A 16823-nucleotide genomic window follows, 5' to 3' on the forward strand; every position below is an offset into this window, starting at 1 on the left:
AACTCCTGATAGTACGACTGTGAGTCGTATGTCCTACTATGCAAAGGACAAGTTCTCTCTGTGAAGGGGTTTTCTATCCATAAGGCTGTCTGGTTTAAAGAACCCCAAGAAGGTATGCCAAGCACACTCCAGATACTGAAAAACAGTACAGGTCCAATATTGGATTGGCTGCACGTTGAGACTCTATTGTGAAATCCCGCTCTTTCCCTCTTACTTACCAGGATGCAACAATCAGGCCATAGGTAGGTACCGTAGGGAACCATGGTATCATACACAGACCCTGAGAGTCATGGGAACTTCCATATCCATGGCTCCTTGGAATTCTGGACATTGATTAGGTTTGCCTGAACTTCAGGTCTGACCGGAAGCCTCCAGGTTTGCAAGTGTGCCTAGATAGGACTCTCAGAATCACACAGGAACATCTGTGGCACACAAAAATCTAACATAAAGGACGCTTCTTCCATGTGCTTTGTGAGAATTCGGCAGACTCCATTATTCACTTGAAGTTGGTTGTTGTTGTTTTTTAAATAGCCCCTCTCTTAGTCTTAAAATTACAGCTCTGTCTGGTCAAAGCCATGTCACTCCCATAAAGATTAGAGGGTGCATCGGACAGACTGAGAAGAGCTTTTTAATTAGGTGGCTTGCTTTATTGCTAGGAAATCCTTTATCCTGGGATGCAGGCTTTGAAGTGCATTGGGCAATGTAAACAATGCTTGAGTGCCGTCCCCTCCAGCGGTAAATCTTTTCCTGGAGTTTAATTCTGCTTAGATGACATTCCACCTTGTTTCCTTTCCTCCAGGTTCATTGGCATAAAAAACGATAGCTACCCTCTCAGTAGAGGTACTGTAGTGCTAGACGTCGGTTCTGTGGTTTCCTCCTAGTAGCTCTGTGCATTCTCTAGCATCTGAAGCAGGGCTGGCCAACATTATATTTATTTGGATGCTCATCCTATCTCCAGGGAGAGCTGAAACAAACCTGTTTCCCAAATGCAGTCTTTGTGGGGCTGCCCTTCGACCTGGTTCGGAAGCTCCAGCTGGTGCAGAATGTGACAGACAGATTGCTGAGGGGGGCTTCAGGCTGAGAACATGTGACACCTTTAACAACAACAACAACAACAACAACAACAACAACAACAACAACAACAATTTTATTATTTGTACCCGACCCATCTGACTGGGTTGCCCCAGCCACTCTGGGTGGCTTCTAACAGAACACAATAAAACATCACACATTAAAAACTTCCTGATACAGGGCTGCCTTCAGATGTCTACGGAAGGTTGTATAATTTATCTCCTTGATGGGAGGGCATTCCACAGGGCGGGTGCCACTACTGAGAAGGACCTTTGCTTGGAAAAAGGGGGGGAGACCCGCAGTGAGGTAGATGGAAGTCACCTTTAAAAAGGTAGAAGACTATCTAACCATGATGTAAGATCCTGGAGACATATAGTGTTGAACATTTTCATAAACTATGGGTGTTTCTTCGTGAATTTTTTTTTGTATTTTGTGTACCTTGTGTTGTTTTGAAGATGAATGGAATACTTGTAATATCTAATGAAACTAATAAAAAACATTGGAGAGAGAGAGAGAGAGAGGAGGTAATATGCTTGGTTCCCCGTAACTTCACTTCTTGCAGTGAAAAGCATGGTAAGGTAGCACCTTGGACAGCCCCAAGGGGAGCCTGCACTCGCAGTGGAGGCAGGCTTGAATGTGGTTCTAACAACCAGCAAACTTAGGCAGAGCCTTAAATTGGACCTCCAGCTTCCTTTGAGCAGCTAGCTCCTCCCTAATGGGCGGAGCCTCTGCTCTTAAAGGGGCCCAGACTATTTCAGGAGCCATGCATTCTGGCAATGCAGGGGTGGCTGTGGCTTAGCTATGACCTCTGCGCTGGACTCCTTGGGAGGGTTCTGTCCCAGCAGCCATAGTGGACCAGCCAGTACTGGAATTTTAAATAATATCTAGTCCCCCTCTGTCCTGTGCTAGTTGTCCCACCTTCTTGATTTGCAGCAGTCAGTGATTCGGCCTTAATGACATCGAGTTTGCCTTCTGTTCCTCTCCGCAGGCACTGGTGTCAACACACGGTCACCCGGACTGTTTCCTGCCAGGTGCAGAATGGCTCGGAGACTGTGATCCAGAGGGTTTATCAAAGCTGCCGGTGGCCGGGACCTTGCGCCAACTTAGTGAGGTAACCGCCATCTGATAACGTCTCCTGGCTTGGTTAGAAGGCTGGGTTTTCTTTGCAGGGTTGTAGAGGCAGGCTGCTCGCAGTCACAAAGAAGGACCCACATAGTTGAGAGACTGCCTTGTACACCCACCAGATCACGGCAGTCTGTGGGAGATTTCCTCCTCTGCAGGAGCTCAGAGCAGGGCCTTCAGGGTGGCTGCCCCTGTCCTGTGGAATCGCATCCCTGTCGAGATATGATAGTCACCCCCTAGCTGCACTTTCCGGAAGCAGTTGGAGACTTTGTTGTTTTGACGGTCTTTCCCAAAACATGGACCACTTAAATGTGTCTTTACCACAAGTGTCCACTTGTTAAGGTTTTAGTCTTTGTTTTCAATGTATTGGTTGTCTCCCCCCACTATTTTTGATAATCTTATACGCAAATTGCCTTGAGATGGTGGTTTGGAAGGCGATTAATAAATTAATTGTACCAATAATAATAATAATAATAATAATAATAATAATAATAATAATAATAATGTGGTTCTAAAGCAGGCATCCCCAAACTGCGGCCCTCCAGATGTTTTGGCCTACAACTCCCATGATCCCTAGCTAAGAGAACCAGTGGTCAGGGATTATGGGAATTGTAGTCCAAAACATCTGGAGGGCCGGAGTTTGGGGATGCCTGTTCTAAAGGGAGTGAAGAAGTTAAGAGTGTATAAAAAGCCCTGCTAGTTCAGGCCAAAGGCCATTCTCCCAGTGGAAGCCCACAAGCAACAGCGCTCTCTCCGTTTATGATACAGAATACAGAGTTAACTGCACTAACAATGGAGCCCCACGTCTTTCATTCTGACCCGTGTCTGACTCCAGCTCTGACAGTACCCATTGACAGGCACAGATTTGTCTGATCTTTTAAAGCCAATCAAGTTGGGTCCTCGCCCATCCTGTGGGAATGAATGCCGCAGTTTACCTGTGCGCTGTGGAAATGGATAAGAAAGCAGGTCCGATACGGCATGTTGAATGTACATGCCGCATCATAGAATCACAAAACTGTAGAGTTGGAAAGGACCTCAGGGGTCATCTAGTCTTAATGCCCTGCAATGCAGGGGGCGCAGCTAAAGACTGAGATTCAGAGATGGTGGGAGTAGGCATCCAAAACATCTGGAGGCAGCAGGCAAGGAAAGAATAGAATAGCGCAGAGTTAAAAAGAGAAAGGTACAGACAAGGCAAACACAATGAGCCAAGCAGGGGAAATGATCAAGAGGCCACACAATGGCCATCTTTAAATATCTTGAAGGGCTGTCAAATAATAACAATAACAATAACAATAACTATAACAATAACAATAACTTATTTATACCCCACCCATCTGGCTGGGTTTCCCCAGCCACTCTGGGCGGCTCCCAACTGAATATTAAAAACAGTACAGCATCAAACATTAAAAACTTCCCTAAACAGGGCCACCTTCAGTTGTCTTCTTAAAGTAAAATAGTTACTTATTGCCTTGACATCTGCTGGGAGGGCGTTCCACAGGGCGGGTGCCACTACTGAGAAGGCCCTCTGTCTGGTTCCCTGCACCTTGGCTTCTCGCAACGAGGGAACCGCCAGATGGCCCTCGGTGCTAGATCTCAGTGTCCAGGCTGAATGGTGGGGGGTGGAGACACTCCTTCAGGTATACAGGACCGAGGCCGTTTAGGGCTTTAAAGGTCAGTACCAACACTTTGAATTGTGCTCGGAAACGTACTGGGAGCCAGTGTAGATCTCTCAGGACCGGTGTTATGTGGTCCCGGCGGCCACTCCCAGTCACTAGTCTAGCTGCCGCATTCTGGATTAATTGCAGTTTCCGGGTCACTTTCAAAGGTAGCCCCACGTAGAGCGCATTGCAGTAGTCCAAGCGGGAGATAACCAGAGCATGCACCACTGTGGCAAGACAGTCTGCAGGCAGGTAGGGTCTCAGCCTGCGTACCAGATGGAGCTGGTATACAGCTGCCCTGGACACAGAATTGACCTGCGCCTCCATGGACAGCTGTGAGTCCAAAATGACTCCCAGGCTGCGCACCTGGTCCTTCAGGGGCACAGTTATCCCATTCAGGACCAGGGAGTCCTCCACACCTGCCTGCCTCCTGTCCCCCCAAAACAGCACTTCTGTCTTGTCAGGATTCAACCTCAATCCGTTAGCCACCATCCATCCTCCAACCGCCTCCAGGCACTCACCGTCTTCACTGGTTCTGATTTAAAAGAAAGGTAGAGCTGGGTCTCATCTGCATAGACGATGGAGCAAATTTGCTTTTTGTTGCTCCAGAGTCCAAATTGCAAGGAAGGGCATTTCAGTTGGGCATTTGGAAGAGCTTTTAAGGACAGTGTACGATCTTGAACAGGCTGTATCGGGAGTGGGAGGTCTTAGGCTAGATGACTTTTGAGGCCACTTCAAACCCTCATGATTCTATGATTTATTTATTTTTGTAAGGGAATTGATCCATCTTTCCGATAAAGGGAGGATGAAACATTCGGGGCTTTTTTTTTGTCGTGAAACAGAAGACGACTTAAAGGGAAGGATAAAGGATAAACTCTGTTTCACCCAGTGGAGCTGTTTGGCAATCGGTTTACTGGACTGACAGAAGGAAGTGCTTTTTCAGGCAACAGATAATTAACTCTGTGAATTTCACTGGCCACACAATGCGGGGATGACTGGCTTACATGGCTTTAAGAGGGCAAACTAGTGTCAGGATCAGCTTCCAGCTTTTACCAAGGTATGCCAAGGTGATAGTTGGGGATAGTATGTGCAAGCTTGGGTCAGATTATGATTTCTTCTTTTTCTGCGGGGGGGGGGGGCAGTGTTCTTTTCTGTCTGCCCTCCCAACATGTTAAAAAGCAGAATCATAGAATTGGAAGAGACCCAAAGGGTCATCTAGATTCTAGAAGAAGCCTTTGCAGTGCAGGAATCACAGCTAAAAACTCAATTTTCCAGTTCTCATAGAGACTAACCAGATACCTTTGCAGGATCTGCAAACAGATCCTGAACGCAACAGTACCTCTTGTTGCTTGCGATTGCCAGCAACCGATATTCTGTCCTGTATTCAGTCTTCAGAGGCATGCAGCAAAAGAAGATCTTTGCTGCCGGATCAGGCCCAATACACAAGCGTATTTGTATGAATGTGTGGTTGTCTTTGTGTTGGAATGTGCATTAGCATATATAGAACGTTATGTATAAATACGCACGTGTGTGTGTGTGTGTGTGTGTGTGTATTTAACATTTTTTTAAAAAAATTCATCAAACATTATAAACACCAAATGGAACCGCACAAAGTTATTTCAGTTTCAAGCTTGAACCTAGCAAAGCAGAGTACCAAAGGAAGGAAAGTATTCACCAATGTAATATTGCGAACACCAAGTTTGTCTGATGCCTGGGCGTCTTGGAATCGTAGAATTGTAGAGCTGGGAGGGACCCTGAGGTTCATTCTAGTCCAGCCCCCTGCAATGCAGGAATGAATATGCAGCTATCTCATATGGGGATGTCTGAGGTCTTGTTAGAATAAAAGTTAGAAGCTCAAACAAAATAGCAGCTGGTCCCTGGTGGGGCCCCCCAACAACCCTAGCCCTCCAAGGCAAGGGTGCCTGGTTTCCCCCACCCATGGGCCTGGTGAGCACTCTGCTCTCGTGCATGTGAAGGTCCGTCATATTGCAGGGATCCTGTGCCTTCTGCATTGCCCCCCTTTCAGTGGACCCACATATGCCCTCTCTACAAAGGGGGGTTGGGAAACCAGGAGATGTTTCTTTCTTTGTCTTGTTTATCTGTCTCATTAAATTTATATACTGCTTGAGTGTAAGAAACAGGCGAAAAAGCCTCAAAGCGGTTTACCAAAAGATAAAACAATATGAAAAATCAATAATAATTTCAGACTTTCTAAAAGTTAAAATAACAATCAACGTACTGAACATCTGGGCAGGCTTGCCTAAAGAGAAAAAAAAAAGATTTTAGCGGGTGCTGAAAAGGGTACAGTGAAGCTCCCAGCCTTGGTATCAATAGGCAGGGAGTTCCAAAGCTGCCACTGGAGAAGATGAAGTTTTTACAAACAAGGAACATCTAGAGTATGCAGCTCCTTATTTATGGAGGAGAAGCATGGAAACCTGATAGCCCTCCTTCTATGTTTAAGACAACCAGAGGGAGCTATGTCCCAGACATCATTAATCTGGGTCTCCATTAGTGGATTTGACTTTCCAATGGCACGTGTGTGTGTGTGTGTGTGTGTGTGTGTGTGTGTGTGTGTGTGTGTGTGTGAATTCGTATCAATGACCCTGCCCACCACCAGTCCAGGCTCCACCCACTGCTGACTTTGGCCACACCCACTGGCATGTGGCGCTGGCCTATCCACCCCCCACCCACCCCCCGTCACAGGTTGCATTCTAAGGCAAAAAAAGGGGGGTTGCCACTCCTGATGTACAGACTCTGGGTTAGCATCTAGCAACTCACCATGATTTTAACAAGGCATTTTAACAAGGCAAAGATAAGGGCAAGGAATCACCAGGGACCAAAAAATCGAAACTGTCACTGGTAAATAGTCACGGCTGGAATGTTTGAACGTCACCTTTTGGGGGGGGGGGAGTTGTTTGTTTGTTTTAAGGGGATTTCAAGCATGCAACAATTCCGAATGCAGAACATCAGATTCCACATTTGGCACCAAAGGCTAATTCTTCAGAAACAAGTACACATTCAAGATGGGAAGCTGGTCAGGACAATATTTTGGGGGGTGGGGAGGGGTAGAGATATGGCTTATAGCAAGCTGAGGAAAAAGAGCACCCTGGGACCCAAATGGACTACGCAGGAAATGTATTCCTCCTGTGTGTTTAAAGCATTTGCCCTGCAATGCACATCAGTTTTGCAAAGAAGCTGTTTGAGCACACAATTGCCTTGTAGACTGGGATCAAACTTGCAAGTCTCCTTTCTCGATTGTGCCAGCAGAAAGTTGACAGGCTCATCGAGGGTGCTTTCAAGTCCATTTTCTGTGTGTTGACAGTTAAGGGAATTAGGCAGGTTTAGCTTGGAAGAGAGAAGACTGAGAGGCAATAGGATAGCCATCTTCAAATATCTAAAGCAGGGGTCAGCAAGGTTTATCTTGCCTGGGCCAGATCGGTCCAGCAGAGATCCCTCCGTGGGCCAGACTGTGTGCACACCCGCGTTTTTCGGCACCTGCGTGTGCGCACGCGTGATTTCTGGTGTCTGAATTTTGGCGTCTATGCATGCACAGACGCGATTTCCAGCACCGCGGAAGCGAGTCCCTGCGCTGTGCCAGTTTAGTGCAGCACACGAGCAGGCAGCTCAGTTTGGGGGGCTGCTCGTGGGCCGGTCAAACACCCTCTGCGAGCACTTCCAACCCATGGGCCTCAGGTTGCTGACCCCTGATCTAAAGGGCTGTCACATAGAAGATGCAGAAAGCTTGGCCTTGTACAGTAGGAGGGTCTTATGTTCCCATGAAACTGCGGTGAGGCTGCAGCTGTACTTGCTTACGGTACCTGGGAGTCCGTACCCTTGTTAGAGTTCATCCATACTTCCTCTTGTCCCAAACGTCCCCTTTCCCCTTGGGGGGAAGCTGTTTTTTAGCACACAGCCTGTCAGAATAAACAGCAGTGGTGTGCAGTCAGTGGACTAGACTAGTCCCCTAAATGTTCAGGGTAAATTAAGAGTATTAAAGTATTAAAGCCTGGCCCTCCTCCCCAAAGCCTGGGAAGCTTCTGCTCTGATTTAGCGCTAAAGAGCGGATTTTCCCTGGGAAAGGAGCAGGACTGCATGGACCCATGCTTCCTAGGCCTAGGACCAGTGGGAAGTGTGGGCGAGCACTTAGCGTTTTGTGCTGTGTCAACCTTGCATTGAAGCATACCTGAGCTTCCTTGCAAACGTGCAGCTTTTGATGTTTGCAAGGTTGGCAGGTTTGGGGCAGAGCAGTCTGCGTGACCTCTTGCTTGTGTTAGTTACAGGACTCTCATCAGACCCATGTACAAGATCTCCTATAGAACACTGACTGCCCTGGAATGGAGGTGCTGTCCTGGCTTCACGGGAAGGAACTGCGAGGAAGGTAAGCATCCGTGAGTTGAAAATGTGTGGAGGTTCCTTCCTGCCCCCCTTACCCCGAGTTTGCAGGACCTTCCAGTTGCACTGTTCAAAGTTGGAAATATAGATCTGTGGGAGTTCCTTTCCCAACCTTCTCTTGAAATGAAATCTCTCTCTCTCTCTCTCTTCCCCCATCCCTGGTAGTCTCTTGCATTCTACGAGAGGGTTTCAACCATCGTTGAAACTTGCTACGGAGTATAACAAAATGTCTTGACCCTTTGCTAATAGGTTCAGGTTTCTGAAGAAGAAGAAGAAAAAAAAGGAACCACTTAACCATCACCAGCTGGCGGGCACCTCCTTAGTGCTGATGGCTACAGATTGTTTAAATTAGAATTATCTGAGGAATTTTAACTCTTAACCAGGCAGCCGACGAGGAAGGTCTCCAGCCTGCGAGGAAGTCTTGCTTGGCAGCTAGCTAAACTCCGCTGTGCAATGTTGCGGGCTTTAAATCTTCGCTTTTAGATTTTATCTTTTGGAAGAAAACGGCTTGCCTTCTTCACGGGCTGCCTGTCACTTGATATGCAGCACGACTGTGCTTACGTGGGGAACTTGGAGACGGTTTGTGCTCCCCGGGAAGCACCGTTCGGGATCCTTGCATCCGAATCGCAGGCTTCCCTGCGCGAGACGTCATGCTTCTGATTTGTTCTGAGCGGAATTATTCATTATTTATTATTGGGTCCCAGGGCAGGTTATGACATTGAAGCACAACCGTGCCACAAAATATTTAAAACATAAGGTGAGTCCAAAAAATACACACCTCAAGCGTTGAAAGCGTAGGGCAAAGAGGTGTCTCTTCAGACTTTGCCAGAAGCTGTATAATGAAGGTGGCATCGGAGTTTCACAACTGAGGGGCTGCCACAGAGAAGGCCCTTTCCCAGGCCACCCTCACCAGCCCTGCTTCACACCTTCTTTGGCTGGAATGTGTCCTTGAACTCTGACAATGCCTCTTGCTCACCTGATATGGTCCAACATCCAGGGTTGCCCCTGAACTCCCTAAGCTGGGCTGCAACTCTCAGGTGCGGCAGAGGGCTCTAGTCTATACCATCACCAGGGTTGCTGCAAGATTCGGTTGCCTGTGCACCCACTCTGTGGAGGGGACACCATCTTCATCCTGGGCAGCAGAATGTCTTGTGCAAGTAGGGTTGCCAGACTCAATAGAGTTTAGCAAAGGGTCTGCTGGTTTCTCTTTAAGGTTTCCAGAACTCAAAAGAGAGCAGGGCAATTAAAGGCACAGAAGCCCTGTCCTCTATTGAGTCTGGCAACCCTATGTGCAGGCCCCAAGCAGTGATTAAATCACTAATTTGGGTCTGGCTACTGCAAACTTCCAACTGTTCCTATTTTCCGGGGACAGTCCCGGAATTACAGAAGCCATACCGCTTTCTGATTTGATCCTGGAATGTCCTTAGAACGTTCCTATTTCCATCGGAGAAATGTTGGAGGGTATGTAGTTATGCAACCCCCGAGGCCAAGGATGTAAGTAACTCTACAACCTTTAGAAGACATCTGAAGGCAGGCCTGTACAGGAAGTTCTTTAATGTGTAATGTTTTCTTATTTTTTATATACAGTGGTACCTCGACTTACGAATGCCTCGACTTCCGAAGGTTTCGACTTCCGAAGTCCGCGAACCCGGAAGTATTTTCACCATGTGCGCATTCTGTGCATGCGCAGAAGCGGGATGCGCGTTCTGTGCATGTGCAAAGCGCAAAATCGTGCTTTGCGCATGCGCAAAATGGACGCTTCGACTTCCGAAGTTTTCGACTTCCGAAGAGCGCCGCGGAACGGATCGCCTTTGTAAGTCGAGGTACCACTGTATGTTGGAAGTAGCCCAGAATGACTGGGGCAACCCAGTCAGATGGGCAGAGTGATACTAATACTAATACTAATACTAATACTAATACTAATACTAGAATCGGTCGTCCCTATTTTCATTGGAGAAACGTTGGAGGGTATGCTTCTGTTCTGAGGCCTCCAGTGCTTTATGGTTTTATTCCTATGTCTTCCTGGGCCCAAAGAAGTCTCAGGTAAACCCCAAGTGATGGAATATGTCAGATTCCCTGACATTTGGAGTGAGTCTTAAGTTAATTCCTGTCTTGTTTGGGCTTCTCTCTGCATCTAGCTAAGTTGATAAGATAACAAAGAACTTAATCGGAGCTGTTGCTTCAGCTTTGGAGGGACTTTAGTCAAACAGTTCTGCTGGACGATCAGTCTCGCTTTGCTTTGTTTTCTTTCTCTCTTTTTGGAGCGAGGGGGATTTTTTTAGCTGCAGCAGGAAATGAGCCACCCAGCCTGCGGAATCCTGATATAAAGACCATATGGAAAGGGGCAGCGCAGAGGTGATGTGGGCTAGTTATTGCAATCATGCATCAGTCTGATTGATTTCAATCCAGGATGATGCTGGCACCTCCAACCAGCCTCTTCCCCCTCCTCTTATACACTTCGAAGTTCAAAGCCCAGGGACCCTCTCCTGGGAGGCAAATGTGTGTCGTCCCCCCCCCCCACCAACCCGGGAAACTTGGCACCAATTTGAGGGCAGCCAGCAAACGACAACCTTGTTTTAATTTTGCTAATACAGTGGAACCTCGGTTTATGAACACCTCGGTTTACGAATTTTCGGCTTACGAACGCCGCAGACCCATCTGGAACGGATTAATTCACTTTCCATTACTTTCAATGGGAAAGTTCGCTTCAGTTTATGAACGCTTCAGTTTATGAACAGACTTCCGGAACCAATTGTGTTCATAAACCGAGGTGCCACTGTATCAGACATCATCTCTCTCTCCTCCCGTCTTTAGACCCAAGTTTTCTTTTCTTCGAATGGAACGGTGCAAATCCGGGAAACAAAATTTCCCCCTCCGCCTGGCTGATAACGGGAAGGGAAGTTTGCATGCTGTGATTTTGTGGCAGTGTAGAAACTCTGTTCCTACGATTCACATTGTTTTTTTTAAAAATGTCTCAAGTCCTTATGGTTGTGTATGTGTAATGCATTCTGAATCATCCTTAGACCAAGACAGACCACTGAGCTTTCCATCTCAGTATTGTTAACACTGGCTGGCAGCAGCTTTCTAGGGTTGCAGGCAGTGGCGTGCAATGAATTTTATTCATTAGGGCCAAAGATGACAGGTGGGCTCCTGGACCCATCAGAGCATCGTGCCTCCCAGCTGATTGAATCCAGCTGACTGAGTTGTGTTTCCCCTAATTTCCAATAAGTTCTGAATTTCATCCACAGTCATACCTTGGTTTAAGTACATCTTGGTTTGAGTACTGTAATTTCAGTTTAAGTACTCCGCCGACCCGTCTGGAATGGATTAATCCACTTTCCATTACTTTCAATGGGAAAGTTCGCTTCAGATTAAGTACGCTTCAGGTTAAGTACAGACTTCCGGAACCAATTGTGTACTTAAACCGAGGTACCACTGTATCTCTCTTTTTTAAAACACCATACAGGTGTACATTTTGGAGAAATAAGCCATATGGGTACAAGGAAGGAGAAGTGGTGAAATGTTTCTTTGCCAGAGAGAGGATCACTAGACGACCTATTTATGACATAAGATAAAAAACTACAGATTTCCCAGTCATTGTTACCAGAAGCACCAAACCCATCACCATAATCATAATTATTAGGTATTGACGGGCTGCCATCATTATTGCTTTTTATTTTAGATGTTTTAACCTGTTTTGCAATCCGCTTAGAGGCTGTTGGGTTTTTTTAAAAAATAAATAAAAGCGGTACATAAATCGTACAAATAATAAATAATAGTAAGTATAAATTAGGTCAGTTTGCTTTTAAAGGAGAACTGAATCTAATTATATATACGTTGCCATTGCAGGTATATTGTCTTATACAGAATGTTCTAGAACACAAGGGGAAAATATTTAGCCCCAAGGGCCATATTCCCTCAGGGGGGATCTTTTGGGGTCCACATGCCAGTGGTGGGCATGCTCAGAATCAAAAGTGGGTGGGCCCAGAGATAAACATTGGCGGAGCAATGGATATGATGACTCTTAGCTTTGTTCAGTAGTACAGTCGTACCTTGGAAGTTGAACGCCATGCGACTTGAACGTTTCGACTCCTGATCGCCGCAAGTGTTCTGGTTTGTGAACGTTCTTTGGAACCCAAACGTCCAATGAGGCTTCCGCTGCTTCCAATTGGCTGCAAACAATCGGAAGCTGCTCCTTGGTTTCCGAACGTTTTGGAAGTCGGAACGGATTCTGTTTGACTTCTGAGGCATGACTGTACACCTTCCAGTCTACCCCAAATTTCAGTGCTCACATCAGTGTTAGAAATTCGGATATACAGTGGTACCTCGCTAGACGAACCCCTCGCGGCACGAAAAAATCGCAAGACGAAAACGTTTTGCGATTTTTTTGGCAGACTCGCAAGACAAAGTTTTCTATGGCCGTGCCATAGAAAACTTTTCAAGACGAAGCAGGGGGCCACGAGGAGGAGAAAGTCAGACTGAGAGCCCGCCCACCTCGCGCTTCCGGTGCCGCCAACACCCGGAGCCCGCCCGCCTCGCCTGCCACGCACTTCCGGTGCCGCCAGAGCCCGCCCACCTCGCCCCCACATGCTTCCGGCGCCCGGAGCCCGCCTCGCGCTTCCGCCGCTGCCATCGCCCGGCTTCCGCAGCAGCCGGATCCCCCCTCACTCACCTTAAGCCGTCTGCACGCAAACGGGTTGTCTGTCTGGTTGGGCGCAAGGGTCTGGCTGCTGGGGAAGGAGGGAGGGAGCCTCTTCCTGGTCCTTCTCCTGCTTCCCCCTGAAAAACTTCCAGCCGTGGTGGGTGAGTCGGCACCTTTTTTGCGCTCCCCCCCATAGGAACACATGAATTAAATTTCAATGCATTCCTATGGGAAACCACGCTTCACAAGACGAAATTATCGCAACACGAAACGACTCGTCGAGCGAATTAATTTCGTCTTGCGAGGTACCACTGTATAAGCTAATCATCAAATGGTACCTCAAACCTGGTTGCCACAATGGAATGTCTAGGTGCCACCCCCACATGAGATTGATGATGATGATTTTCATTTCTATACCTCTTTATATTTTAAAGAAAAAAAATCTCAAAGCAGTTTACAACACATGAAAACACCAAATTAAACAACCCAGAATGAATCACATTCAGGCTTCAAGGGAAATATTTCAGATCCTTCTCCAAGTAACATTTTGCTTTCCCCATATTTATTTACCTACTTAATTTATAGAGCTGCCCCATAGCAGAAGGACTCTAGGAAGTGTGGTGTAGTGGTTAGAGTGTTGGACTAGTCACTAGGACCTGGGAGATCAGGGTTCGAATCCCCACTCAGTCAGGAAGCTCGCTGGGTGACCTTGGAGTCAAATCACAGCCTCTTAACCTCCCTCACAGGGTCGTTGTAGGGATTAACCGAGGAGGGAACCATGTACTCCTTGGAGAAAAAGGTGGAATATAAATGCATTGTTCAGCCCGGACACTGAGATCCAGCGCCGAGGGCCTTCTGGCGGTTTCCTCACTGTGAGAAGCAAAGCTACAGGGAACCAGGCAGAGGGCCTTCTCGGTAGTGGCACCTGCCCTGTGGAACGCCCTCCCATCGGAGGTCAAGGAGATAAACAACTACCTGACATTTAGAAAACACCTAAAGGCAGCCCTGTTTAGGGAAGTTTTTAATCTGTGATATTTTAATGTATTTCGGTATTTATTGGAAGCCGCCCAGAGTGGCGGGGGAAACCTAGCCAGATGGGCGGGGTATAAATAATAAATAACAATAAATAATATATAAATAAGCCTTTCTGCTTACCTGCTTAAGAAAGCTGGAGCGTCCAGCCAGATGGAGATGTCAGACGCCAACCTGACATCCAGAGAGCTCAATGTGGTCAAAACTGGACTTGTGCCAGTTGCAAAATGTGCCTGGCACCTGGGGAATTTCTAACACTGCCCACACCCCTACACCCAGTAAAGCAAGAACCACTTGAGAGGGGGTCGGGAGCAGGGCTGCTGGTGGCTGTAGCCTGGGGAGAAGGCATGGCCTGGAGCGTGGAAAGTCCTGAGGGCCAAGCAGAGAGGACCGGAGGGCCACAACTTCCCCACCTCTTCTTTAGAAGCCAGGAATTGCAGCCAGCCCTCAACCCGCCAAGGCTTCAGGCCAGGGAGAACCTGAAACTATACACATATATCAATTAAGCACCAAGGCATTTGGATTTACTTCTTGTGCATTTAATCTTTCTCCCCTCGAACCCCACAAGTAGGATTCTTGTGGAAACGATGCAGGGCCCCCCCCCCTGGTCCTTGCGTCGGCAGCCCTTCGATGGGGAGCCCATCTCTTGCTGGGATGGGCTGCACGGGGTCTCTGAGCGAAATGGCTCCATCTCCACACCCTTTTCAGTTCCCCTTTGCTCTGAAGTAGTCCGCCAGCGTCTCCACGGCTTCCACACACACGCTCGGGTACATGCCTTGGGCATAGGTGCCGACCACGATGAAGGTCGCCGTTTTGGCCAAGATCACCCCGTTGTCTTTCCCTTTGAGGTAGATGGAGTGGTCGTCCGCTCGGACACACTTGTAGTACCGGTCCTTGAAGTAGAGCCCGTCTCTTCTGACTTGGAGCAGCTCCTTAAAAAAAGCTTGGAGGAAGACCAGGGCTTGGCTTTGGATGTTGAAGCCCGGAGTCGTTGCCAGGATGTTGCCGTCCACTATTCTGATGAGAGCGGCGTTGGCAACATGCTTGGTCTTAGTGAGGCCGTCTATCAGCATACTTTGTGTCGGGTTCATTTTTCTCTCTCCCCGGCTCTCCGCTGTTGTCTGCTCCCTTGGTTACATAAAACAGCTTCAACTGCCGTGGCTTCTCCCAAAGCATTCTGGGAAATGTAGTTTGTTTGGTTCCCCACCACCACCAAAGGAGGTGAGATGAGACTCCTGGCTCCTGAAATGAACTAGGCCTTCTCTCTGAATTTTTCAGCTCTCGTTTCTTTTTAGAAAGCCGCCTTTAAAAAAACCAACAAAAAAACAGAGATGCAAGTCAAAGGGTTCAAGCTATATGGGAAAGGGAGCTGGTTCTGGTCTGGGATCAAGTAACCCCTTGCTGACCATGCCAATTCTTTTTTTTATTTTTGAAGTATTTTTTTATTAAAGATATTATTGATTTGCAAAGGTATGTGCAGTGTCTCTCTCTCATTTTTTTACATGTATCATTTTTGCAAGCGAATTAAAGAGAACCTGCACAAGGAACGCTGACCTCTGACCGTGCCAATTCTCACATCCATTTTCTTTCTTTCTCATTTGTTGAACGTTGGGAATGACAAGCTGAGAATAATCATTTGGCAGGAATTCCCAGGAGGTTTACCTCATTTTTTTCCCTTGTTCCCCGTTTGTTTGTTTCTTTAAGGCATTTAAATCCCACCTTTTAGGCAAAAATGCTCTCAGAGTGCCTTCAAAAATTTAGTACTAGCGTAGGGGGAGCGGTGCTAAAGTTAGGGTGGCCACTTATCTTTATTTATCTTGTTTAGTGTATATATGACCTGCTTTCCATCAAAAGTCCCAGGGCAGTTTACCTCATTATAAATGACAAAAAATTTCAATTGATAATAAACAATGAAAACAACTATCAACCCTTTGTGTCTACGACCCAGATTTGCACGTGATTTTCATATTTTAATGTGTTAATGCAAATTTAGAGAGAAAAGCAATGACAAACCTAGACAGCATCTTAAAAAGCAGAGACATCACCTTGCCGACAAAGGTCCGTATAGTTAAAGCTATGGTTTTCCCAGTAGTGATGTATGGAAGTGAGAGCTGGACCATAAAGAAGGCTGATCGCCGAAGAATTGATGCTTTTGAATTATGGTGCTGGAGGAGACTCTTGAGAGTCCCATGGACTGCTAGAAGATCAAACCTATCCATTCTTAAGGAAATCAGCCCTGAGTGCTCCCTGGAAGGACAGATCATGAAGCTGAGGCTCCAATACTTTGGCCACCTCATGAGAAGAGAAGAATCCTTGGAAAAGACCCTGATGTTGGGAAAGATTGAGGGCACTAGGAGAAGGGGACGACAGAGGACAAGATGGTTGGACAGTGTTCTCGAAGCTACGAACATGAGTTTGACCAAACTGCGGGAGGCAGTGGAAGACAGGAGTGCCTGGCGTGCTCTGGTCCATGGGGTCACGAAGAGTCGGACACGACTAAACGACTAAACAACAACAGCAAATTTAGAAAAAGAATGACGGCTTTGAATAGAAGCTCAATCCATCATATTGTAGTGAGGAACATAGGAACAGAGGTAGCTGCTTTATACTGAGTTAGGATGTTGGTGTTGGTGTTGGTTTGTTAGTTTGAAATGGATTTGGATCATTGCTGGTCAAACAGGCCTTGCAGGTTTTGCGATGTTTCAAAAAACCTGCAGAACCCGTTTGATTTAGAGGCAAAGAAAATGTCTGTACCTTAAAGAAAGCAATACATCTGAAAAAACCACTTCAAAAATCTCCTATAGCTTTGCTATAATTTCTTTTAATGTTTCCTTTTACTGGTTCTTAAAGGCATCGTCTATCAAATGGACCATTCTCTGCGTTTTGCTCTTAAATAAAACCATTTA

The 16823-nt window shown here is 46.9% G+C and overlaps 2 protein-coding genes across 2 annotated transcripts in view; one reads left to right on the forward strand and one right to left on the reverse strand.

Moving 5' to 3' along the window:
- Window positions 1-16823, forward strand: part of COL26A1 (collagen type XXVI alpha 1 chain) — a 104096-nt gene that overhangs the window by 21508 nt on the left and 65765 nt on the right. The window contains exons 2-3 of the mRNA XM_088657760.1: window positions 2060-2182; window positions 8126-8229. Of these exons, the coding sequence (XP_088513886.1) occupies window positions 2060-2182; window positions 8126-8229 (227 nt within the window). The remainder of the gene's footprint in view (window positions 1-2059; window positions 2183-8125; window positions 8230-16823) is intronic.
- PFN4 (profilin family member 4) lies at window positions 14441-15062 on the reverse strand. Its single transcript, XM_035140184.3, has one exon. It carries the CDS (start codon window positions 15006-15008, stop codon window positions 14622-14624), a length of 387 nt encoding a protein of 128 aa, XP_034996075.1. The 5' UTR covers window positions 15009-15062; the 3' UTR covers window positions 14441-14621.

Source organism: Zootoca vivipara, chromosome 14, assembly GCF_965207765.1.
Source record: "Zootoca vivipara chromosome 14, rZooViv2.hap1.1, whole genome shotgun sequence".
Classification (NCBI taxonomy): Eukaryota; Metazoa; Chordata; class Lepidosauria; order Squamata; family Lacertidae; genus Zootoca; species Zootoca vivipara.